This window comes from Phacochoerus africanus, chromosome 8 (genome assembly GCF_016906955.1).
Source record: "Phacochoerus africanus isolate WHEZ1 chromosome 8, ROS_Pafr_v1, whole genome shotgun sequence".
NCBI classification, from domain to species: Eukaryota; Metazoa; Chordata; class Mammalia; order Artiodactyla; family Suidae; genus Phacochoerus; species Phacochoerus africanus.
This window is the reverse complement of record NC_062551.1, coordinates 67,263,118-67,289,823: the sequence shown is the minus strand read 5'-3', so window position 1 is coordinate 67,289,823 and position 26,706 is coordinate 67,263,118. Positions and strand designations below refer to the sequence as shown.

Below are 26,706 nucleotides of genomic sequence, written 5' to 3'. Positions count from 1 at the left end.
GAATAAATGAAACCAAACGCTATATAATGAGAAGTGATTACAGGCTTTTGCGTAGAGAAGCTGCAGGATGAAAACTGTATTTACAGTTCTTTGAAATAAGGACCGACAATGTTTAAGTCTCCACAGAGTCCCCTTAAAGCGAAGTGAGGACCCACACAGCTTATTAAAACACAGACGGAGAGAGGCCACATCGAATGCCATAAACCAGTTACATCATTAGAAGTGATACATTTAAAAGATTGTGAAAGAGTTTTAAACTGATGATTATAATTCGCTGATCATTACACATAACACGACTTATAAATAATCAACATAACGGCAGAGGCCGACATTCTCGGCACCTTCACTAACTCACCAGTTTTGCCTAGCCTTCTAGGCATCGTGCCTAGTTAGGGAGGCTAACTCTTAGAACAAACTGTATCATGGCTCAAATACCATAAATATTTACTTCTTGCTCGTGTAAAGTCCAAAACAGTAGATCAGTAGGCAGCTCTCCTCCGAGCAGCGGCTCTGGCCCCAGATCTCCTTCCATCCTAGGGAGGAGCCGCCCCAGGTCACTGGGCTCTCCTGCACCAGCCAGCAGAGGGAAAGGGCACGGATGCCGTGCCTGGAGGGCTCTACCAGCCAGGCCTGGAAGTGGCACATTTCTCTGCTCTCCCTCCATTGGCTAGAATACGGCCACGAAGCCACCCCTAATTGCAAGGGAGGTTGGGAAATGCAGTCTGGCTACCTGCCCAAGAGGAGGAGACAGGTTTCGTGACCAGCTAGCAGTCTCAGCCACAACGCCATTTGTAACTGGTGTTTTGCTTTTGTTTTAATTACAGAAGAGTCATTCCTTTCAGAAATGTCTTCTGTTAACCTGCAACCTCCACCTTTAATCCCGAAGGCCGTTTAGCATCTAAACCCGACCCAGCAGTTCTTCTTCTCTGATAACTATTTTTCTAACATCTCAGAATAAGACTCTATCAAGGGCATCCTTGAAGGGATGTCTGACTTTTTCGGTGCTTGATCCTTAATGCCTGGCACATAACACAAGTTCAAATATTTGTTGAATTCATGGACGAATGACATTCCCCCAAGTCCATGGAAAGGAAAAGCAGTGGTCCCAGCTCTTGCCCTGCTGAGGGTGTGTCTACTAAAGAGCAGCGGTTTTTTGAAGGACTCCCTCCCCCTCTCCTGAGGCCACCCCGAGTTGCTACCCATCCCCTAGTCCCTGAACCACCCGGCAAGGAGACAATAACCACTTTCAACCAGGGAGGAGAACTACGGGCGTGAAAATACTCTGCAGGATCCCCGGCACCACAGAGCCAGGGCCACCCTGCGTGGTGAGAGGACAGGCCCACTCAGCAAAAAAGGACCACAGGATCCAGCAGGGACCAGGCTCTGGAGGCCTCGTGAAACCGGGCTTCTGACCCCCCAAGGCTGGAAGGCCAGCTCGCACCCTAAACACAAGCCACAAACGGTTAGTGGGGGGACTTACACGGAGGAGTAGGAAGGTATTTGTGCTCACGTATTATCTCTTTTGGAGCAGTTTAAAATATACAAGAGGAGTTCCCGTCGTGGCACAGTGGTTAACGAATCCGACTAGGAACCATGAGGTTGCGGGTTCGATCCCTGCCCTTGCTCAGTGGGTTATGGATCCAGCATCGCCATGAGCTGTGGTGTAGGTTGCAGACACGGCTCGGATCCCACATTGCTGTGGCTCTGGCGTAGGCTGGCAGTTACAGCTGCGATTAGACCCCTAGCCTGGGAACCTCCATATGCCGCGGGAACGGCCCAAGAAATGACAAAAAGACAAAAAATAAATACATACATACATACACACATACACACATAAATGAAATATACTACAAGTGCCACTCTAAGAACTCACAACTCTCCCATGGGAAAGAGACAAACTTAAAGCATGAACTCAGGTTAAAAGGACAAACGACTGGAGTTCCCGTCGTGGCGCAGTGGTTAACGAATCCGACAAGGAACCATGAGGTTGCAGGTTCGATCCCCTGGCTTTGCTCAGTAGGTTAAGGATCCGGCGCTGCCGTGAGCTGTGGTGTAGGTCTCAGACATGGCTCGGATCTGGCGTTGCTGTGGTTGTGGTGTAGGCCAGTGGCTACAGCTCCGATTCGACCCCTAGACCAAAAAAAAAAAAAAAAAAAAAAAAAAAAGGACAAACGACTGTGTGAGCCGACTTCCTCCTAGTAGGGCCACACAACCGGAGGCAGAAGGCTAACCTTGAAGGGAATGGGGGCCCGGACCACTCTAGGCTCTCAAATGGAGTTCGATACAGAGAATCGGGTTCAAAAGCAAACAAGCTGCTAAGACAGACCACAGAACTGCTGCAGGTCTAAGGAGCTCACCCCGGAACTAATACTACAATATATCAAGCCTGACTGATGACCTGAGAAATCACATTAATTGATTCGTTACTATCAGGGATTCATGTAAAGCGTAAAGTGATCTCAGAATAAAAAAAAAAAAAAAAACTTCTCTCTAGATAGGAATCACAGTATCATTAGAATTTTCATAAATTTAATTTAGCTAGGACGTCAGTATACTTGGTATTCTGAAATAATCAAGGAGCACTTATTAAATGTCATTTGTATAAATAGATTCTAGTAGGACATATGCAGGAAAAAACTAGGAAATTTAATATTACACTGTTTTAGTAGCACTTATCATCACTAGTACTAAGGATAACTTTTTTAACTCCTCAAAAATGGCTGTAAAACTTCAGCCCAATAAGCTAGGCATTCTAGTTGATGTTACGTGCATGTAACGGGCATTTTCATATGTGAAATTGGCAGCAGAGCCGACCCATCATGTCCATTCCGGAAAAGGAGGGCCCACGGCAGGGCCTGGACTCTTGCCCGGGGCCACCGGCCAGGAGTGAGCAGAGGGGGAAGCGAGGCGGGTCGCCCTACCTGACCCCAGGAGTTCCTGCCTTCCACAGAACACAGGCTCCCTCCCTATGACCGCAGCCACGCTCCCCCACAAGGAACCACGGCAAACATCTGGGCAGAAGAAGTTCACCAGCTGCTCTGACAGGAAAGCTAAAGCACAGGGAGGCCCTGAGGACCAGGCTGGAACACCTGCCCGGCCACGCTGGGCGCTCACAGCCTAAGGGAAGGGCAAGAGCCCGACCACCGCACAGGCACAGGCCTGGATATTGATCTGGTGGGAGGATTTTCCTGCTCCTAAACCTTTCTTGGTCCACGAACCACAGGCCACCCATCACCCACCATTAGGTGCTACTGCCCCCCAAACTAAAAGCTCACCACAACATCACTGTTCCTCCGAGCCAAGCAATGAGGCATCAGCCAAGAAATGGCAGCCGGGCTCCCCCGAATGGAACTGGGCTGTGGGCCTCACCCAAGCCCGGTCCAGCCACAGCCGGGAAGGAAGCCGAGCCACACGCTGGGGCCAAGAGCGATCTGTCCCCGCACAAAGGCTCACGTCCGTCACTGTGGAGGGCTCTCCCAGCCGCACTCCTGGCTTGATTGCTGTTTAAGGCTCACAGTTCTAATAGGCTTAATTATCAGGTTGCCAAGCTCAGAAAAGATCAGAAGCAACAGATCAGATGGGAAAAGGACAGCTAGAGATGGACAGATAAGGAAAAGCAAGAGTGACGAGGGACAGCAAGGACAGATTTTTAGGAAACAATAAAAACTGGATACGAGGACTTGAAAGGTGTCGCATTTGGGGTCACGTATCACAAAAGCAAAGAGTCTACTCCAAAGGTCCTACAAATATCACAGTATTAAATAAAGCCCAGCTCAGGAACTCAGGTGCAACATAATGAACCCAGGTTATGACGCAAATATACGTGTCGGTCTGTGTGTTCCACCGACCAGGGCGGAAAGCAGCACAGTTAATGCCTTTGGTTTGCAAGTCACTTTGCAGTCCACAAAATATTTCCACAGGAATTGCCTCATCTGATCCTCAGCAACATCCTAAGGCAGGCAGGGCAGACAGCTCCCCTGGCCAAGAATCTGCCGACACAGAGCTCAGTTTTAGCAAAAGGCGGAAGGGTTGATCAATGGCAATTACAACACAGTCTTTAGCATCGAATAGGAGAGAACATCTCAAGAGGGACCTACGTTAAGGGGGCCACGTCAAGGCCCCTCGTGTACAGCGCACATCACCTCCTGGGCGACATTCTCAAAGCGGTGGCCTGGGCGAGCCTTGTGTTTCATCTTCTCATGATGCTTTGGGGTATGTATGGGTTCATTAAGGGAGGGTGAATGAAAAAAAAAAGTTTATCTCCCCCCAAAAAACATCCATCAGGGATGAAGAGAGGGCAGAGAAGGCTTCCTGAGAAGGGCCGCCGACACGATGTACCTAAACCTTCACCTGAAACTTCACCTCCAAAGCTTCCCGGCCGCCAACTGCAGGGCCTCTTTTGGAACAACTGCCCCGTGGCTTCCAGGCCATCAGCTCGCCCTACGTGCTGGGCACACGCCTTGGTGGATGGTCACCGCTCCCACCCCGAGGTTAACACACTCTGTACGACCTCCTCCCCTTGTGTGCGCACGGGCCCTCGTGACTGACTTCTCACGACAGGACACGGCACCAGGGCATCACCTCCCCGACAGGCGCCACACACCGTGCCTCCGGTCTCGCTGGCAGACACTCCTTTGCTGGTTCTGATGAATCAAGCGCCGTGCGGGAGAGGCCCACGTGGCAGGGAAGAGCGTGAGCTTGGAAGAGCGTCCTTCCCCAGCTGGGCCTTCAATGGAGACCCCGGCCCTGGCCAATACCTGGACTGCATGCTTGTGGGGCCCTGACGCAGCAGACCTAGCAAAGCCCTGCCTGAGCTCCTGACCCACGGGACCAGATAATAAACGCGTCCTTTTCTAAACCACTCCGTTTGTGGTCATTCGTTCCAGCAGCGAAGAGCACGGACACACCCATCAGAGCCCAGTGATGTCTTTTCTCAGCGTGGACTTGAGCCACCACTTCGCTGTACTTACCAGACCAACATTCAGCACCAGCCTCCTTGCAAGAATCACCTTCTCCCTCGTGACCTCTTTCTCATCCTCTCACCTCGCTCTCGAGCTGACAAAACCAGGACCTTTTTCTACCCAAATTCACAGCTCTACGAATGAGAGCTGCCTCACAACCCTCCGCACTGAAGGGTCCCCGCCTTGACGTCCTTCTTGCTCCACTCACTCCCTCTCCGACCACTGATCCTCTCCCCTGCAGTGACACTTCAAGGGAAGCAGTCACCACATTTCTGACCTCAAGGCCCACTCTTCTCCCGCAATGATTTCACTCACCACTGTGACTTCCGCTCCTAATTCCCTAATTCATCTGATTCACTCTTTCAACCAACAGGCACTATCCTGGGCACAGGGATGTAGCAATGAGCAGGACAAAGTCTCTACTTTCGTGAAGCTTGTACAACTCCACCAGAGGCTCCAGTGCCCCAGATCTACTCACCACCCTTCTCCCCCCCGCCCTGTGCCAAGGAGGTGGACCTCTATGGAGCCCATCACCAGGGCTCCCGTGCCCTCTCAAAGGTCAATGGAGAAGAAAAAACAGGGTGATATGAATGATTCCCTCAGAGTTCCCGCTGTGGCTCAGTAGGTTAAGAACCCGACTAGTATCCACGAGGACGTGGGTTCGATCCTTGACCTCGCTGAGTGGGTTAAGAACCCAGCGTTGCTGTGAGCTGTGGTGCAGGTCACAGATGTGGCCCGGCTCCTACAGTGCTGTGACTGTGGCGTACGTAGGCCGGCGGCTACAGCTCCGATTCAACCCCTAGCCTGGGAACCTTCACATGCCGCGGGTGCGGCCCTACAAAGACAAAGAGGATGCCTCCCACATTTCCAGAGTCACACTGTGGGCACACATACCAAGAGCACCCCTGGAACAGAACCGATACGTCTATATCCAGTGTCCCCAAAACAGATCCCTCTTGTACTCTTGGCTAATGGCCTGACTCAACTGCAGCTGTTGGGGTTCAAGGCTAGAAGCCATCTTCAACCGTTCTCATCCCTCAAAGGTCCAAGGTCAGCAGCCACAAAACTGTCTCTCTCACACATGCACATACACCTCAGTCGCACCAGCTCCTTTTTCTAACCCACTGCCACAGACTTTCTTGCCAGGAGCTATTTTCTCCCAACTTCAATGTTTCCTCTTTGCTCAAGCATCCATTCAGCCAACCACCATTTACTAAGCCCTTCCCAGGTGCCAAGGACTCAAGCCCCTGCCCTGAAGATGTACATCTACCTGGAGGAGAACGAGAAGTAAACAGGCAACTTCAACCCAAGTACAACGTGCTGTGAGCAGGAAGACCATACGTGCCCTGAGTGCCGCCAGGGACAGGCACAGGACCCAATCTGGAGAGGGGGCACGGTCAGGAAGGCTTCTCCAGCGAGAAACCCGGAGGACAGGGACGGGCAGCAAAACAGAGCACACATGCGAGTGCGTGTGCCTCTGCTTTCACGGCAAGTGCACCTTCCAAGCCACAGCAGTGACAACGTGCAAGGCCTAAAACCAAGAGAAAGCTGGGTGCCCTGGGACAGTCAGAAGCTCAAAGAACTGAACATGGCTGGAGAGGGGAGGAGGCCGGGGAGGAAGCAGGTGGCCCTCACCGGCACCTTCACAGAGAACTGGCTCTACCCAATCATCCCATTCCTCCGCCTTTTTTTTTTTGGTTTTTTGTCTTTTTAGGGCTGCACCTGCAGCATATGGAGGTTCCAAGACTAGGGGTCGAATTGGAGCTGTTGCCACCAGCCTACGCCACAGCTCACAGCAATAAAAAACAATAAAACAAAAAGAACAAACTAAAAGCCTCTCTGGAACATCAAGAATAAAAGGCAGGCGCCTCTGACTGTCCAAGCACCTACATCCTGACCCCGCCCACCTTTCCAGGCTCATCGCCCACCTGCACCAGGAACCCCAGCCTCCTCCCAGCACCTGGTTCCGCCTGGGCTCCATCTTCTCTGCTCAGAATGTCTCCACCACACACCACGTGTGCCAGGGCAAGTTCTAGCTCTTTCCAGAAGTCCTCCCAGCTCCTCCCAGTGTCTGACTCCAGCATTCAACAGGACCTGCCTGGACGCAGTTACATCCACAGCTGCTCCCCTGCAGGCTGCAAGCTTCTGGAGTGTTCTGAACGAAAGTGAATCCTAATTTCAAAGACTAGGAAAAATGCTCAAGAAAATATTCAATTTAGCAGCATTGCACTCCTAAGAAAACAACCAGGGAAGGTCATGAACAAATAATTATTTTTGAATTCTATAAATACCATCCATCAAAAGCCTGGATTTCTGTATGTTTCCAGTATCTCTAAATTACAAATGGCTACACACGGCCTCCCTCGTAAGACTAAAAACAGCAAGTAACTAAGCTCAGAAAGGTTAAGGCACTTGCTCAAGGTCACGAGGCCCAGAAGGGGTAAAGACCAGAGTCTAGATGTCCGGATTGTCCCAAAGCTACAGAACCAGAGTGATCCCACGTATCTCACCGACCAGCCACCCAAGTGCCTAAAACTTCCTCCCTGCACTCGTCCCTCAACGAATTCCCATTTCCCTCCAGAGTCGGCTCAAGAAGCCTCCTCCAATCTTTCAGATTAGCCACAGCTCTTTTTCTTTTCTTTTTTTTTTGTCTTTTTAGGGCCGCATCTGTCCACAGCACATGGAGGTTCCCAGGCTAGGAGTCGAATTGCAGCTGTAGCCGCCAGCCTGCACCGTAGCCACAGCAACTCAGGATCCGAGCCATGCCTGAGACCTACATCACAGCTCACAGCAACACTGGATCCTTAACCCACTGAGCGAGGCCAGGTATCGAACCTGTGTCCTCATGGATGCTATTCGGGTTCATTAACCGCTGGGCCACAACGGGAACTCCTAGCCACGCCTCTTTACGATGCACTACGGTGGCCGGCACAGGCACAGCACGTGCCTGAGATGGCGCACGAAGCTGAGTACTGGGGACAGGCTGTAATCACACATGGCACCTTGAAAAATGCTGGTGTCCCCGTTAGCTTTCTGAAGACGGGGACTATGCCTGTGCTTCTCTGGGCCTGGTACTTTATTATTTGTTGAATAAATGAACGGCCTTAAAGTATAACAATAAGCAAGAGTCCCATGGCCACAGGACTACAAGACCCTAAAGTATTTTCCTCCAATAATAATAGTTACATAAAATTTAATGTCACAATACTATTGTAACATACTCTCAACTCTTTGATAATTAAATATTTACATCTGGAATCTGTTAATTCTCTATTAATCAGAATGAATGTTAACTGAATACCACATTTTTCCTAAACATCCAAGGCACCAGCAAATTCTCACATCCAAAGAACACACACTCCAGGAAGACAACCGATGCAGGCTCTGTGAGAAAATTTTTGCTCTCTTGGAAACAGAAAAGTCCAATTCCAGGCTAAGAGTGAATTACAGTTTTTCAACAAGGCAGCCTACTGCACTCATAAATTAAAACAATTTTTTTTTTAAGGCAAGATGCTTGGGTGCTTGGGTTAGCCAGTACTAGTTCTCAAATAGCAGATCCATAAAAAGGATTTAAACCCCCCAAATTGATCCACAGATTTTGTATAGTCCCAATCAACACCAAAACTGCCTTTTTTTGTAGAAACTGACAGGCTGATCCTAATACTCATGTGGCAATCCAAGGAACCCAGAATAGCCAGAACAATCTTGAAAAAGAAGAACAGTTGGGGACAGACACTTCCTGATTTCAAAGCTACAGTAATCGAGACCCTGTGGTACTGGCTTCAGGAAAGACGTTCAGATCAATGGATTAGAACCAAGAGTCCGAAATCAGCCCACACGTTTCTGGTCAGGTGACTTTTGACAAGGGTGACAAGACACCGCGACAGGTGGAAAAAGGTCTTTTCCACACACGGCACAGGGACAGCTGGATGTGCCACGGAAAGGAGGCGGTTAGAAGCCTACCGACCTCCCAACGTACCAAAATCCACCCGAAATGAATCAGAACTATAAAATTCTGACCGCAAAACATAGGTATGAATCTGCGTGACTCTGGATTAAGCAATGGTTTCTTAAGTGTGACAGTGGTTTCTTCACTATGTTGATCTAGGAGCGACAAAAGAAAAAACAGATAAAGTAAACTCAGCCAAAATTTAAAAATCTTTTGCGTCTCAAAGGACACCAATGAAAAAGTGAAAAGACAATCCACAGAATGGGAGAAAAATGTCTGCAAATCATGCATCTGACAAGAAACTGATGATGGCCTAGGACTCAAAAGGCAACACCAAACAATTCCATTCAAAAATGGGCAGAGAGGGCCTTAGACATCTCTTCAAAGCGGACACATGAATGGCCAATAAGCACAAGAAAAGATGCTCAGTGTCATGAGCCTTTAGGAAACGTACATCAAAACCACAGTAAGGTACCACTTGACGTCCACAAGAATGGCTATAATCGCAGTCCGGTAATAGCCAGTGCTGGCAAGGGCATGGAGAAACTGGAACCTTCCAACACTGCTGGCGGGAATGTAACATGATGCAGGCACTCTGGAAAACAGTCTGGCAGTTCCTCAAAAGCTAAACACAGAGTGACCACGTGGCCCAGCAATTCTACCCCCAGGTGTCCACCCAAGAGAACTGAAAACGTATGTCCAGCAAAAACACGTCCACAAGTGTTCACAGCAGCACGGATTACAGTAGCCAAATATGAAAAGAACTCGAATGTCCATCAACTAGTGTAGAGATAAAGAAATGTGATCTCTCTAGAAAACAGTATTATTCCACCACAACAGGCATGAAGTTCTGATACATGCTATAAGGTGCATGAAAACATCTTGCTAAGGCAAAGAAGCCAGTCACAAAAGGCCACATGTTGCAGGAGTCCATGAATAAGCACAACCAGAAAGACAAAGCAGATCAGTGGACTGACTGGAGCAGAGGGGAGGGAGGAGTGGCTACTAGCAGGCACAGGGGTTGCTTTTTGGAGTGATGAAGATGCTACGGAATTAGACAGTGCTGCGAGTTATACTACTCTAACTATGCCAAACACCACTTATTTGTGTATTTCACAAGGGTGAATTGTATGGTATATGAATTATACTTCATATAGCTGTTATTAAAAAAAGGATTGAATCCCTTTAACTACTAAAACCGCTCTGATGCCTATGTTTCTTTAAAGCATGTTACACTTCTCCTTTGTGTTAAGCAGAGCACGGAAGGACTGCTCTGTGAATAGACTCAAGGTCATCACTAGGAAACAATGGTCACCAAGCAGCTGTTTAGTCACACATCAAAGGTGTGCTGGCAACCGGCCCTCCACACAGACCTCCAAGCTAGTGCTCTTCCAGCCTTCCAGCTGTTTGCTAATTTTGTTTCCTCTTTCTATGATGAGAAATCGAGAGACACCTGAGATGCAATGCAGGCAGGATACAGAGGGAAAGACAAACGGCTGTGATACAGGAAGCCACACGTGCTCAGAGGCCGCTCCCGTTTCCTCCCCAGACTCCATCTTCAGAGGCGACCAGACCCTTCAGTTTCGTGGTCCCCCACAAGGGGAAAGGCAAGGAAGTCCCCGCCCCCAAGTATCCGAATAGGGGAAACCTCGGAAGACACCGGTGGCTCCTCAACTGCCTGGTGCCCCTTCCAGCCACCGGGGCGAAGACTGGGCGGACCATCAGGCTGCAGCGCGTCAGACCTGCTTCCCCACCACTCCAGGCTCGAGCCTGGGACAGGCCCTCCACCCCCTGCTGAGGTACCCCCACACCAGGCTGCGGGCTGAGGATGCGGGCCTCCTGTCTGCAGCTACAGTGAACATGTGCTATTGCGGGTGAACACAAGAAACCCACTGTGGAGTCAACACTCTTTGACGCTGTTTGATGGAGACAAGAGTCTGAGCATCAGGCCCCCTGCTCCCTTCTGCCACCATCTCCTTTCTCTGGAGGCCCCTTGAAATGATCAGCAGGTTGGCGGATCCCTCTGGCATCGACCAGACCGGGGCGAACACGGGCCTATGGGAACAAAGCAACTGGCTGAGAGGGGTCAGTTCAACGCTTCACCTTGAGCGTCTGCAATACAAGCCACAGCGCTGGAGTCAGATGACCTCGAGCCCAGGAACTGGAATCAGGCCGGGCAGGAGCATGCCTGGAGCCCCAGCAGGGCACAGCTACGGGCAAATTATGGTGCAGCAAGGAAGCCACCCTAAGAGGAAGCCTCGTCTGCAAGGAGAAACGGAGGGAACAGCACAGATGGGAGCTGTCAGAGCGATCCAGAGGAAAAGTCTACTCCAGATGCACCAGGTCCAGGCCCCAGACCGCCTGGCTCACTTCTGCTTCCATTCTGGTTGGCTGGGACTGCCTCTGCTCTTCTTACACAAAAACCACCTTCGCTTAACCCAACTTGGGTAGCTTGTGTTTCCTGCAATAAAAACTGCTCCTGGAGTTCCCATCGTGGGGCAGTGGAAACGAATCCGACTAGGAACCATGAGGTTGCGGGTTCAAGCCCTGGCCTCACTCAGGGAGTTAAGGATCCGGCATTGCTATAAGCTGTGGTGTAGGTCACAGACGCAGCTCAGATCTGGTGTTACTGTGGCTGTGAGTGTCCCAGTGCTCACTTTCTGGATAAATAAACCTCAGAGGCTGATGACTGTCCTTCATTTGCGCTCCTTGCACGTGTGTGTGCCGGGCAGGGGACAGGAGCTTTACTTAAGGCACAACCTGCCAACCCAGGGTAATGACAATATTGCCATATACATACTTTGAGAGGGTTTTTGAATTGAAAATTTCTTGGCCATCGCAGCCCTCCCTGAGCGTAAGATCCAGGGGCATCAAGTATGTCCTCGCTGTCGCGCACTGTCGCCTCTCGCCACTGCTGACTTTTAAAAGCCTTCGGAAAATCATGACTTTTGCATTCTTCCTAAACAAATGACGTCGGTCCATGATCCCCGGTCAAATGGCAAGGCAAAGCCCCCCTGAGAGCGGTGCTGTGGAGGCTGGAACGGGGGAGCGGAGGACTCGGAGCAGCACCAGAGCTGCCAAATCCACCTCTGTTCCTCTCGACGTGGCCACAGAGGCTGGAGGCTAAAAATACCTGGAGAGGACAGATAGCAGCTGTCAAGGATGTTCAGCCCAGTCGGAAAGGTTGCCGCTATCACCAGATTTGCATCAGAAGACACCCGTGCGGGCAACGGCGGGTCGTCGGAGGAATAATCAGGTTCGTGGAGAGGGGCGGCTGGCTCTCGCCTCCCCGAAGGCCTGGAGCAACTCTCCGGGCCTTGAATTTGGTCGAGTAATCCCGGATCAATCTCTGGAGGACCCCGAGGAAGAAAAACAAGTACTTCAACCACGCTGAGTACCACTCAGCAGCTTCGGCAGGTTCCGGCTCCTCTTTCAGCACCACGGCCTGTGGCGCTAACGATGTCAAGGAGGAGGAGACCCCCGGGCGAAGCTCTGCCAGAGCCACCACCAACTCAGCCGGCACCCCTCCCGGCGGCGGCGGCGGCGGCAGGAAGGAGGAGGCGGACTGTGGAGGAGACGCCTGAAGTTTAACTGGCCCTCAAATGTTGTGAAGGCCAGGCCTGCCCAGCCCACGGGGTACACGGCCAAGGCCCCAGTCGCCCCGGGCTTCTCAGAGGAGCCGCCTGGCAATCACCACGCTCTAGACTCCGGAGTCGGGACACAAAAGCCACGGGACTCTAAATAGCACTACCTTACACTTTCAAAGCCTGGGCTTAGCACACCCTTTCGCAGCACTGGTACTCACGTACCATCTCAGTCTGATTCTCCGAAACCCTGAGCTCTCATTCACGTCAGAGTAAAGACCTGAAACACGTCACGGGGAAGAGCCGAGCGGGACGAACACTCAGGTCTCACGCATCTCGAGCGATGCCAACAACCTTCTTCTAACAATTTCTCCTCGTAGCACGTCAGACGTAAAAAATCAAACCCTCTCCATTGGCCAGAAAGGAGACCGCTCAGTGACTGGGGTTCCAACTCCTCCCACAGGGTGGCTTCAGCCAGCCTGTCACCTCTCGACCTGGAGCAGCTATGTGGAAAGGGAAAGGCGGAGCTGTATGGACCGGGCCAGCCGCCCGCCAGCCAAGCCAGCCCCACGCTGAAACCCCACATACCCACCCCTGCCCCACCGTCTTCAGGTGGAAGGGGAGGGACGTTAGAGGGCTCACCAGGACTACCCTTTACCCAACACGTCAACTCCCGCAAAACTACTCCCGACTAACTGCACTAGAGCGCAAGTCTAGGAAAAGCGAGGTGAGAGGCAGTGCCAGAACCAGAGTGATGGAGGAGCATCTGGGAAGGAAGAGAGGCCCGCCGAGGCCAGCGAAAGAAGCTTCTAGCACCTGGCCTACAGGAGTGACAGCAAGGACAGCAGAAAACACACCTCTAAACTGGGGTCTTGGATCCCATCTGCCAGCATTCTTGGCTACTCAGAGAGCACCGGCTGGGAATCACAGTGGGCTTCTTCTCAAAGCCCTACAGGAAACCTAAGCCTTCGTGGCCCGAGGACTCGGCAAGCCCTGGCACTGCTTGGTTCAGGCCAAGACAGAAATGATAATGCTGACACTTCAGCTAGACTTCCCAACATTTTGAAATTTGATATCAAAATCATATATAACTTTTCATAAATCCTACAGTGCTACCTAGTAGCACACGGTTTTAAAAATTAGGGAGTGTTTACAGAAACCCTCTCCCATTAAATATTCCTTTCTTCGGCAGTATTCACAACGAGATTCCTTCCTGGAAGTTATATTTAAATAATTTAAAAGTGATTTAGATCTTAGAGAAAATAATAAACGTCCTTTAAGTCATCTTCAAATGCTTATTCATGTCTACGTGCTTATGTTTTTTTCCTAGAGCATCTACTTAAAGGAGAAAGCAAAATAACAGACCACAAGTCTCTGTTCCCCATCAGAGAACTTGGTTCAACCTAAAGGAACGCAAAGCTCTCGTTTCATTAAGGCCGGGAAGAGACGGTATCTCGGAGCTGTCACGAGGTTTAAAAAGTCATCTCAGGAGTATCACCAGGTATCAATCAAAACGGCTGCTGCCTGAATCATCTCTAACCATAAACTGTAACTGAGCTGAAATGACTTCTAAATATAACACATTTTACTTCTAGATGTTTCTTGGCAATTAAATAACTGGGAAGTCAACAAACCCCCAAGAAACCAGAGAAAATGAACTTTTTTAAAGCTCACCATTCATCAACTCCAGGAGGCCTGAAAGGTGCCATACGCCAGAGGCCCAGCCTCAAAGGAGGCCCTGCAGAGGCAAACTCCCAACAAGGCGCCTTCCAGAACGGCTTCCACGCACGTGGGGCTCAATTACAAGCAGTGACCTCCCCAGAGGAGACACCAGAGTCCACAGCTACAGGCATGTGAGACCAGGAGGATGAACCCTCACTCGGCACAAGGGCTGCCATGCGCACAGCATGTGCTACAACCATCACAACATCCTGCAGGTCTAAGCATTGAGGAACAGCTATTTAAGATATTTCGAGAGCAAGAGAATGCCCTCCCCCTCCAAAAAATCCAAGGGCATTCCCAAGGTAATCTGAGTAGAATATAACTTAATATGCAGGCCTAATGTCTCTGAAATAAAGCAGAATCCTCCGATTCAGTCCAATGACAACAGAAATGCTACTTTCTAACAAAGGAGCTACAGCACAACACTCTGAACTTCATGGGAGAACAAAAATGTAGTGTCAATATGTTCACAACACAGCTCAATCCACAAAATCATGAGATAATTAAACTGACTGTTTTTAGGTTTCAATCTGTTTCGCCAGAAACCTTGTCCAAACTACACTGATGCAAATCAGCGTGAGCAACCACAGCTCTTTCAGAACAACTCCAGCGTCTTATCTTTTGTTTTACCTTTTATTGCTGATTTATGGGCTGACTGATGGTAAAGTGATCTGTGCACCTGCCAGGAGTCCGCTCAGGAACACAGAACAAGAAAAGAGATGCAGGAGAATCAAATCCATGAATGAAAATGCTGACGTCATAGTGCAGCCCCAGCAGAGCTTCGGGTGGCCTGTAAGCAACGGTGCATCTTTGGGGTGTGAGGTCACGAGTCATTCAATGAAGGATGCAAGAGAGAGAAAGCCCTTGCTCAAAACAGGGAAAGGGGGAAAAGGCGGGGAGGGGGAGAAAGAAAAGGAAGGAGCTACATTAACAAGCTTTTCCCAAAGAACGTATGTATGCACGTGTGACGGGGTCACCTTGCTGTATGGTAGAAAATTGACAGAACACTGGAAACCAGCTAGAGTGGAAAAAAATAAAAATCATTTAAATAAATAAATAAAAACAAGCGTTTCCCTAAACCAAACATCAAAAATACACAATATATATGCCAGGAACAATCCTAATTTCCAAACGATGCAACTGTTTCATATCACTGTTAAAAGCACTATTTTTAAAAGGTACAGTTAACTGTGCCTCTAAACAAGCAGAACATTGTTCCAGCCCCATCTTAATCTTTTTCCCACCACGTGCCATCACATTCAAAAAAGAGCACATAATATAGTTTTAGTTTTTCCCTAAAAAACTACCTGGCCTTGCCAAACCGTGCCTAATTTTTAAGCAATTCTGAATATAACGGGGTGGAACTCAGTGACATCAGGCAAGCTACTGGAATTTTTCACGTGAGGGGGGAAATGCCTTCTATCTAATGATGTCATATAAACTAATAAAAATTACAAAAATTTGATTTACTTAGAACTATTAAGAACAGCTAGCATGTCGACAGCTCACATTTTTCATCTCTTGACAGAACTGAAAATGCAAACTTTTGTAAAGTTGAGACACAACTGACTAAAATCCTCTTCTTCAGGACGCTCAAAGGAACTGATTCCTAGATGCCTAACGTTGCCCAGGAAATCTACGGTTACTCCGTTCTTAGAAAATGAGTGACCCTCATATCCTCGGCAGCCTCTCCAAAACTCCAAGGACAGCCTCTCTTCACCATTCCTGTGGCTTAAAAATAGCCATTCACCCCAAATGGATTTTTGTTTTCATTTAAGCAGTAAACAATTTTGCCAAGAAACATTTTACCAAGAAGATCTGATTAAGTGAAAATGCAAACGTACCGGTTCCATCTGCCCCTGGAAGAAACGTGAGAAGAGATCCTCTCGCGTTTCTGCCACAAGGATCTCTGACAGAGCATCACTACCCTCTGGTGGATTCAAATAAAATCCTCATCTTCAATCCTCACTTTTTACATGTTTCATTCTGCCGAACTTCCATGAGCGTTCACCGTTTCTTCGCTAAGGCGTATTTTCTTTCGATTACTTTTTAAAAGAGAAGAACCACTTGCTGTTTTGAAATAACCCATCGGCCCCACGTGGTCCGCATGCTCCAAGCGCCTGCGCTGATGCCCAGCGGTGACCATACCAACACTCCGTGTTCCTTAGCTTGTCTGAACTCAAGCCGGCAGCCCTCTTGCGGGGATGATTTTCAACAATAAACAGGTCTGCCCTTCACTATGGCATCTGTTTTCTTTCTATTTGATCATTTCACACTTTGTACCCATTTTGTCTTACTGCTTCCGAATGGTTTGAGATCCATGTGCCCCAGGAAACCCGTGGGGCCCAAACCTTCTCAAGAAGAACTTTTCAGCAGATAAGAATTAAAAGCCAAATCTAAGTTTTAAAACGCTAATTCTTGACTGTACCTTCAGAAATGCTTTCTGGCAATCTAAACCAACCTTGACGAAGGAAGAAGAGATAATACCTGTTTATCCAAACAAGAAAAAAAGGCTTTGTGCTCTTTCTTCTTAGTTGCAGGAGTACCTCTGCTTATATCTGCATGTGGTTCTAATGTAACTTAGATACATCTTGTGAGATGTATGCTGGGAAGAAGATTAGATCAGCTAACTCTCTGGCTCATCGTTGTTACAGATGCTAGAAAGAACAAATCACCTGGGCAATGATGGGAAGGCTACAGAGAGGAAGGCCAGGCCTGACCCGTCGCTCTGCTGGGTTGGGGAGCTGGCTCCCTGTTTTCTCAGATGTCACACACAAAAGTAGGGACAGAGCAATTTACTATCATTGTGAAAAGGCCACTTCCAGTATTCATTCTAACGGTTAGGCGGAAACGAAGGAGGAAAAATAATGCACTTTGCAAGCGTGTTTAAGCGCCTGAATACACACTCTTACCTTGTCGTAAGTGACAGGAAAGACGGAGGAGACCAGGGCCAGCCTGTGAAACGACCCAATGCTCTCTGTCGCCTGCCAGCCCCGCAGAAGACACAAAAAGGAGCGATTAACAAGGCCAAAGCCAGCAGCGGAACCCCGGAGGAGGAGGAGTCAGAGCTGGCCTTCACGGTCTGTTTTTTGGGATTCTGCTATGACTGCTGTTTTTTAGTTGGGGGGCAGTGGCGGGGGGGGGGGGAATATTCTGGATGACAAGAGGAAGTGAGATTACAGGTGAGAGTAATGCCACTTAATCGGTGTCCAGGTAGTAACATGTCTAAAACTGTTAAGAACTCAGTCCCAAGTAACTGCTGCAAAGCAGGTCACTCTGCGTACGTGTAGGTTCAAAATCAGGGCACCTGCGAGGAGCAGAGCCCCAAACCAGCCCATCACCCTCGCAGTCACCCTCTGCCGACGGTCTCAGAGAGGGACATGTGGCAGGTTTTGAAGGCCTCACTAAATGTGACAAAAGTAAATAAAATGTGACTGCCCTTTCCAGATAAGCAAGGGACGGTGTGTAAGAAAACATACAACTCCATCCAGAACGAGCAAAACACGGGGCGAAGAGAGAAGGACCCTTCCAAACTACCTCCAGCCGTCCGTCTCGGGATACGTCAATCGGCTGCAAGGAAATGAACAACCCTCTCCAAAAAAAGTGCAAAGGTGGAGTTCCCGTCGTGGCGCAGTGGTTAACGACTCCGACTGGGAACCATGAGGTTGCGGGTTCGGTCCCTGCCCCTGCTCAGTGGGTTAACGATCCGGCGTTGCCGTGAGCTGTGGTGTAGATCGCAGATGCGGCTCGGATCCCGCGTTGCTGTGGCTCAGGCGTAGGCTGGTGGCTACAGCTCCGATTCGACCCCTAGCCTGGGAACCTCCATATGCCGCAGGAGCGGCCCAAAGAAATAGCAAAAAGACAAAAAAAAAAAAAAGTGCAAAGGGGAGTAATGGGGCTGACGCTTGGCTTCTCTCTGCAGTGGGGTCCAGGGTGATGAACTAAAGGATGCTCAGGAAGCATCACCAAGCTTTACACAAGGAGGCCCACGACCTTCTACAAGCAGAGGCGTTCAAAGCAGAAAGATGCACAGAACCCTAGAAATACACAGCCAGCATACTGATGGGAGGAGGGAAAAACCACCCATTACTCCATCCCCACGTGATAAAAATATCAAGGACTGCTGCCCACTGTCCATGTCCACAGAGAAACACTTTCCTTACAAATCCATGGCAAATACACAGGCCAGCGCTATGCTGACAGGTCCTTCTTTCGAATGACAGAATGGTACCACATCTTAATCACAGGACACAAGGATGGGCACAAGGATCTGAGAGTGTCTGATCAAGCTGTACCCTGAACCTGACTAGGGAGTCAGAAAACAAATAAAAAGAACACACTGATGACACCCCATAACCCGGAACACCAGGGGTGAACGACCACGCACTCAGACAGAGAAGCGGGGCCAGAACACTCCTTTCCATCACCCGCAAACACACCCAAGACGAGACACAGAACCACAAGAGGCCAAGCAACGTTAGAAGACCCCACACGACCTTGTGAATAAGGGCCCCAAATGAAGCAGTAGACTTGCTGGCTCTGCCCAAAGAAATGCGTCGTTATCAAGCCAAAACAACTGGCTAAATGAAAGCTGGCTAAATGCACCCCCCAAAAATAAAATTCTCAAATCCTGGTGAAGCCCCAGACAGTGTTTGACCCAGGATGCTATCCAGCTAGAAATACTACCAGCACCCCTTGCTTGTGGCTTAAATCCCATTCTACCTCCCCATCCTTAGGGAAACGAGAAATACCCCTGCCTCTAACTACAGGACACAAAGAATGGTGTTTACTGAATGACAAAAGGCCCCATGATAAAATCTACAAATATTTCTCATAATAATAATGACAAGGGCAATAGAGAAATCTCTTTATATGGGAAAAGAAGCAGGTAGGATGTCAGTCATCCAGAACACCCCAAAAAAAACAAAAAAAAAGGTCATGGTGTCATGGTAAGTGATTCTAGAAGATACAGAGCATTTTAGAAAATGGTCTGTTGTACTGGAAATACGCAAGAAATACGCAAGAAACACGCAACACCTGCCACCACAAAAAATACGCAGCCACGTATTCACATGAAGAAGGGACAATCCCAAACTCCATTATCACAACAACCCTAAACAGGAGCTGGTTTCTACACTTCTCAGAATTGGTTTCTACAGACATGGTAGAGGGGAAATCCGACCTAACACAGGAGGAAAAGAAAAAGTGCATCTTGGGTTCTTTTTTTCAGGGTGGTTCTTTGTCATTACCGTCGCCATCACCTACATCAAATCTACACCCCAAACTCACCTGAGGTTATTTACCCCCCCAAAAAAGAAAGACACAAATAACAGTACCATTAAAAGTGTGAAAATGAAAAGTCACAGAATAAACAAAAGCTGTGATCGTTATACTGTACCTAGCCTAAGAATGGGCCACGCGATTAGGCAGGAAACTTAAACATAACCCTTCAGGGCAGCGAACACGTAACGGCAGCTCATCTAGTCCTTACTATCTCATAATATGAAATATACCCGTTAATCACAAGAGAACATTATTTTCCTCCCACTTCCTTCGTATTTATTTGATTTCGTGTCTATACAACACCTCGCACGCTGCTGTCCGAACATTACACAAGGGATCAACCAATCACACATCTAAACGCCCTAAAAGTTCTACCTAGACATGTAGAAAGAAGGTTGACTACTTTCTTCTACACACACACACACACACACACACACACACACACACACACACACCCCGTCAGGAGGAAAGCTGTTAAATGCCTCTCCCAGTCCGCCCTCCACCCTCTCCCACGCCCCCACTCCTGCAGGGCTGGGGAAAAGCTCAATGGGATGGTGCGCTATTAGAGAGTCTATCTCCAAGACTGCAAGCCAAACAGCTCGAGTTCAGAAAAGAATTCCGCACAGGAACGTATAAAAAGACAGGCCCAAGATGCACGGGAATGTCACTCACTCTCAAAGGCTAACAAGACCCCCACGGTGTCCAAGCAAAATCACAACCCCTCCCCACCCCACCCCGACCCCGACCCCGATCCCCTGCCCAGGCTCAGGGAAGGTCTCAGAACGAATGTGCTCAGGGATGGGAATGCGGATGTCCCAACAACTTCTCTCCAAAACGCCAGATTCAAAGGTCCCACCAAGGAGACAACAGGCACAAGCAGGAGGGGAGAGGAAGAGAACCCGAGAATCCCCGTCTGCTGCTTCTTCCACAAGGACAGCAGAAGGAAGTACAACTGCACACACAGAGGACTTTCCCAGAAGCTCAGGAAATGAAAGACAAAGAACGGCCTGGAGGAATGAAGAAGGGAAGGAACACTGAGCCACGAAAGGGGGTCCTGAGAAGCAGCCAGAAAGAAGAATCCCACCAGGCACAGGGGCCACATCCAGCACAAACAGAAAACTAAAATAAGGCCCCCTGACTCTGAGGGTTACTTAAGGGGGAGGCCTCAAAACTAAAGAGAAGGGAAATGTGGAGAAGCAGGGTATAGAAACACATTCCAAGGTGCAGGCAAGGGCAGGGCTCCTCTTTTGAAAAAGAAAATCCGACCCAATCTGACCTTGAGTAGAGGTTGCTGTGTACCCGTCAACACTCTGAGTCCACGGACCAATGAGATGGAGAAACCCAACATTACGCAGACACAGGATAAGTCAGGTTTTCCCACAGGCAAGAGAGGAGATGTCCCATGGGTCACCCAACCTTGTCCCAAAAGCTGGGGGGAGGGGAGGGTAAAGGGTGCAGGGAGGGAAGTGTGATGTTCTAACAGAAAGACACAAAAAAGAAAAGTCATGAAGAGAACAGAGGCCATCCAGGCTGACCACACACAGGAAGAGCAAGAGGAAAAAGCTGATCTGCAATACTCTATGGGGACAGGTGACACAGAAAGCACAACCGTATCAACGCAAAACAAGGAACCTAACTTTGCACACTCACCTCGGGCGTGTTCCTTAACCTTCCCCATTCTCCTACTGCCCACAGAACGGAGCTCCCAGTGGGCAGGGAGAACTCCCAAAGGCAGCTGGTGGCACGGCCGGGGCAGGAGAGGACCCACTGCCCGGAAGGAGACGACTCTGCTGGGGACACTCCAACGCGTACAGCCTGTAGTCAACGCTTGTTTCCCAGGGTCACTAATACTACATCCTAAAAATACACAATCCATCAACTGAATATAGACACAGACAGAATAGAAATAGCATAAAAACTTAAAAAAAAAAAAAAGGAAATTGAGGTCAAAAGCACAACTTTCTGACAACGGGTATCTGGCCACTGGGTAACTCAATATTGACTGAGCCATCAACGGCTGACACAAAGCAGAAGCCTCCGGATGACCCCGTCCCCCGACGCAGGGATCCAGGGGGGGAGTCTCCTGGCTGGAAAAGCACGTCAGCGTCCAAAAGCCCAGCGTCTGGATGGAGCCCATGGGGGAGGAGGAGGCCCCACTCCCCTCCCGTCCCAAGTCTCTCAAGTGAGACTCCGCTGCTGAGTGGCAGCAGCACCATCCCGAGCTGCCGGAGGGGAAGGGAGGGGAGGGGAAGGGAGGCCCCCCCTAGGGCCCCTGCCCTGCCCCCCAGGAGGCTCAAACTGTCCCCCACCCCAGAGCCAAGGGGAAACAGTGGCCAAACACCCCAAGGGTGACACTGGGAGAACACCTGGAGACACCTCCCTCCCACCCTCGCCCTGCCGGACCTGCTCCGAATGTGCACAACCTCTCAAGTATTTAAATGGCCGAAATAAACAGTGACATATTTATGGCCACTCCTTCCTAGTTCTGTCACAGAGACACATATTCTTCTCACCTGCTCCTATCCTTTGCCCAAAATACAGGCAATCTCTCTCTCCTACACGGCAGTAAAGAAGTCAAGATGAGAACTTTTCACCCCAGGAAGATCAAGCAGAACACGGCACCCCTAAATTCAGAATGCCCAAGGGCACGTGGGCCCTACACTTGCGCATTCGGGGACTTGGTGAAGTCGGGAAGGCCTTCTGCTTAGTCGGGACGGTACAAATGGCACAGGAAAGAGCACTGAGGATTAGCCATTTATCAACGAGCCTCCTGACTCTTCCCAGCCGGGAGAGTTACCAACAGCACTGACACGCATCTATGTCCTTAGACATCGAGGTCCCCACATGCACCCAAAACCTCTAGTCCTCTAACCCCCTCCAACTCCCTGGACATACGTCAAGGATGTGATTTCATCTATAAATACGTGCCTGTGTGTGTGTATATATAAACAAATGCACAGCACCATTTTTTGCCAAAAGAGAACCAGAGCAGCAAGAAAAATTAAAAGAAAAAAATAAAAAGCATCTAAATTTCCCTTCACCTGAATCCTACAAGATGGCAAGAAATGTCTGGATCCCAGGAGAGACAACACCGGGGCCAAAGAAGGTTCTAGTACAACAAGGAGCACACTAGCAACCTCTTCTCGAAGGGCACGTGGGCGACATGGGTGTCTACACTCCCTTTTCTGGATGGAAAGGCATATGGCTTCTTCTTACCCAGCCAACATGAATACAGTTTAAGAAAATTAGAAAAAGCCAAGGTAACAGGCTCACTAAATATGGCTGACTGGGAAACAGAAGCCATAAGGAGGATATGAGTTCTCTTAAAAAAGAAATGGGAAGTTTATTTCCAGGGAAGGTTCAAAGACTCTTGAATGTAGGATGTACGAAGTCTGGTTCTCACTGCACAGAAGACAGTAATCCGAACACCAGAAAACCAAGGGCACATGAACCTCTTTCTGGGGGGGGGCGGGGAGTGTCCACTCCTGAGTGCTGCCCCCTCCCAGGGGCAAGAGTAAACCGGAAGCAAGAGAGACCCGGGTCCCCCTCTACATAGGAGTAGTTACCTGACCTCAGCGTACTCAAGTGCTAGGCACAATGGGAGCCCTGCCCTACATCTCATGGGCAACCTCCCTCACCCAGGCAAGGAACCCCCAGGAGAGAGACGTGTTAGGGGAACTACACGAATGGGGTAAAAAGCACTGGAAGGTCCGGTTTCTCCCCAAGAAGGAGAGGGCACCTCAAAGGGTATTCAGGAAATGAGCTCAGCCTAACCCAGGAAAGTGTGCGGAGAGTATGCATAATCTGGAAGAAGTATCAGCTTTCCTATTTAGAGATGACTTCAGAGCTGCACAGGCCCCCACTCTCCACTGGGTGAGGGAAGAAGAACATGGGGTAGCCCGCGTCCCCTTGTCCTGGCAAAAGGGTCAATAGATGGTGTGCAGAGGCCCCAACAGATGCCACCGAAGATGAGAGGATGGGACGGACCCCTCTGCCAAAGGAGGATCAGGGTCACGGAAGGTAAAGGGCAAGGGAGGATGGAAATCCTCCCTTTGCCATGGAAACGGAGACCCCACCCTCCTGGCTGCGAGGGGTGCAAGGGCAAGAGTAGGATGGGAGCGACTGCTAGGGGCGGGGATGCTGCGCAGGCCCCCTCCCAGGAAGGGAAGGGGGAGGGGTCACACGAGGCCCTACTGCCCGGGGACGCTCAGCAGGAGGGGGTCCCCCTGGTGGGGAGAAGCGCGGGGACCCCCGCCGGCCCTGGGAGGCAACCACGGGGCTCGAGGGTGAGGCTGGACAGAGTCCGCCTGGCCCCGCCGCCAAGAGCCAGGGGCGGCGAGGCTGAGCGCCGGCCGTGCCCCAACGGGGACCGGCCCGGGGCAGCGGGGCGCGGGGCCGAAGGGGGCCCGAGGCGGATAAACTTTCCGCCCCGCGGCCCCCACCGGGCCCGGCGCGGGGGTCGGGGGGCGGGGGCCGCGCCGGGCCCGGGAGCGGCGGGGATGCCGGGTCCGGGTGGGGGAGGCGCCGGCCCTCCCTCCGCGGCTCCTCCTCCTCGCTGGGCCCGGCCCCCGCCCGCCGGCCCCCCGCCCCTCCGGCCCCAGCCCGCCCCCGGGTGGGGGTGTGCGGCGCCGCGCTCCGCCGCCCCGCGAGTCACCTCAGGACCCGGCCGCGCTCCGCCCCCCCCCGCCGCCCCCTCCCCGGCCCGGGGCTCCCGCCCGCCGCCGCCGCCGCCGCCGCGCCCCCGCGCTCCCGCCCGGCGCCGCCGATGCCCGGGATGTCCGGCGGGGCCGGGTCCCGCCGCCCGCCGCGCCGCCCCCAGCCCCTCACGCTCCGGCTCTTACCTTCCGGCTTGTTTTCGGCAGCCATTTCCCCTCCGCGCGCCACATCCTCCTCCTCCTCGCGACCGGGACCCCGAGCGCGCGCCTCGTACCGCCGCCGCCGCCGGCCCAGCCACCCCGCCGCCGCCGCGCACCCGCCCTGGCCCCGCCCCGCGGCCCACGCACTGCGCTCGTTGGGCCGCGCGGCTGCCACTCATCGCTCCTGCCACCAATCGCCCCGCACCAAGGGTCTCACTACTCTCCGGGAGGAGCGTCCTATCCATCCGGCCCATTGGCTGGTCACCACCCAACGGAATGAAAGGATTGGTCAGGAATCAACGCCCCCTCCCCACCCACTCCCAGGAAAGCCCGCCTTCCAGACCTAAACAAAGCCTTCCAGTGGCCAGAGCCCGAAAGAACTGCCCAATCAGGAAGGGGCCGACACGGGATATTTCCTCGAGGCCGAGACGTGGCGTTTTGATTGGGCTTTACTACAGTGTTTCCCAGGCCGTCCAGACCAATCAAAGGGGGTTCCCGGAACTCGGGAGCGGCGAAGGGAAGCCCCGCCCCCGAGCGTGACCGTCATGAGGAAGGCGCTCGCTCATTGGCGCGCTGGGGCTTTTCCCGCGTGCTCCCGGGGCTGAAGGACGTTCCCGGGGAAGCCGCTGCCGGCGCGTGGGGTCCCGGTGGCCGAGGAAGAGGCGGCGGGATCTCCGGGATCCCACAGCCTGCCGCTTCCGGGGGGGCAGCGGGGGCCGGGGGTCCTCGCGGCTGGTGTCGGCCGGGCGCTGCGCTCAGGAGCCGGTCGGCTCGGAGTCCGGGCGTCGCTGCGGGCCGTGGGGGAGGGGCGCGCCTCCCTCCTGGTCCCGCCCCTTCCCCTCCCCCCACTCCGGTCACCGGCGCCCCGCCCCCCCCGGGCCGCGCCGCCGCGTCCCCCAGCGCGGGTGCCGGGGCCGCCGGGGCCCGCCGACGCCCGCCCCCGGTGTGCTCCGTTGTCCCCTTTTCTAGCGGCTTAAAATACTGAAACTTTATTTTGGTCACGTTGGCCATGTGACCCGCAGAGCCGATGACTCATAAATGGCTGTCCCAGGATAAGGCCGCTGAACGAAATCTTAGAGAAATGTTAAGCCTCGGTGAGCCTGCTCAGAGAGCGAGGCGAGCCAAGTTTGCTTCGATCCTAGGCTTACATTCGTGGCTCTTCCAAAGAAAAATTCCAGCGTCCGCTGCACTCACGCCACGTGCGAGGTGGGGAGACCAGCTAGGTTTTATTCCGGGAGAGAGATCCCAGAAGCGGGTTAGGATCCGTTCCGGGGGGGTGGGGGTGCGGGGGAGACAGACACACCGCTGCAGCTTTTCTGGAATTCCGTCCACACCTAGTGGACTGATACACACTGTACAGAGAAGCCTAAAGCCAGATGAGATGGCAAAGATGAAATGCCCCTCCCAGAAAAATTCAGGACTTGTGCACGTGGGCAGGTAATATCGGAAACAAAGGAGAGGGCTGAAACCTCAAAGTTTAAAAAAAAAGGAAGAAAAGTTGAATGAGAAGCGGAGCTCCAACCCCTCTGTGTGGGTCTTGTACCATTTGCAGGGAGACCCTTTCATTCCTCTACATTTTATTTTGTCCTTTGCTGCCAGTGATGACAACTAGCAGCATCAGCGAAGGGTCCTCGTTTGAGTAGTTTGGCATCAAGATTGATCGTCAGGAGTTCCCGTCGTGGCGCAGTGCTTAACGAATCCGACTGGGAACCATGAGGTTGCGGGTTCGGTCCCTGCCCTTGCTCAGTGGGTTGGCGATCCGGCGTTGCCCGTGAGCTGTGTGGTGTAGGTTGCAGACGCAGCTCGGATCCCGCGTTGCTGTGGCTCTGGCGTAGGCCGGTGGCTACAGCTCCGATTCAACCCCTAGCCTGGGAACCTCCATATGCCGTCGGAGCGGCCCAAGAAATAGCAAAAAGACAAAAAAAAATAAAAAAAGATTGATCGTCAAAATGAATTTTGTGCTGATCCTAACAACCTGTGTCCCTTTTCTCATCTTTGCAAGTGAAAATGACTTAACTTTTCCGGAAATAAAGATGTCCCAAAAGAATGTTTTGTATTATGCACTTATTCTTCAACACACTTTACTTTGATGATGGTCAAAAAATGCAAAATTTTAGTAACTAGAAGACAATATTTTATCGATTAGCAGTAGCCCCTATGTTGCCGACTTGTGTGGTGAAACATTCTTACAAGCACTGGTGACACTGAAAATCAATGTAATCCTTTTGAAAAGCAATTTTACAATATATATTAAAAGTCATAAAAAACGTCTGCATCTTTTGACCCAGTAATCTTACTTCTGGGAACCTGTTATAAGGTAATAACACTAAATGCCAAAAAGGCTGTATGTG

At 51.2% G+C, this 26,706-nt stretch overlaps 1 protein-coding gene across 4 annotated transcripts in view; it reads right to left on the bottom strand.

Annotated features, from left to right (window-relative positions):
• Window positions 1-24,485, bottom strand: part of LOC125133349 (calmodulin-binding transcription activator 1-like) — a 427,467-nt gene extending 402,982 nt beyond the window's left edge. The window contains exon 1 of one of the 4 annotated variants that reach the window (XM_047791463.1): window positions 24,341-24,485. In XM_047791463.1, coding sequence (XP_047647419.1) covers window positions 24,341-24,385 — 45 coding nt within the window. In that variant the 5' untranslated portion in view covers window positions 24,386-24,485. Of the gene's footprint in view, window positions 1-448; window positions 1,535-24,340 lie in introns of those variants that run through there. The other 3 variants (XM_047791464.1, XM_047791460.1, XM_047791462.1) reach the window with 3 other exon arrangements.
• Window positions 24,486-26,706: the final 2,221 nt, after the last annotated feature.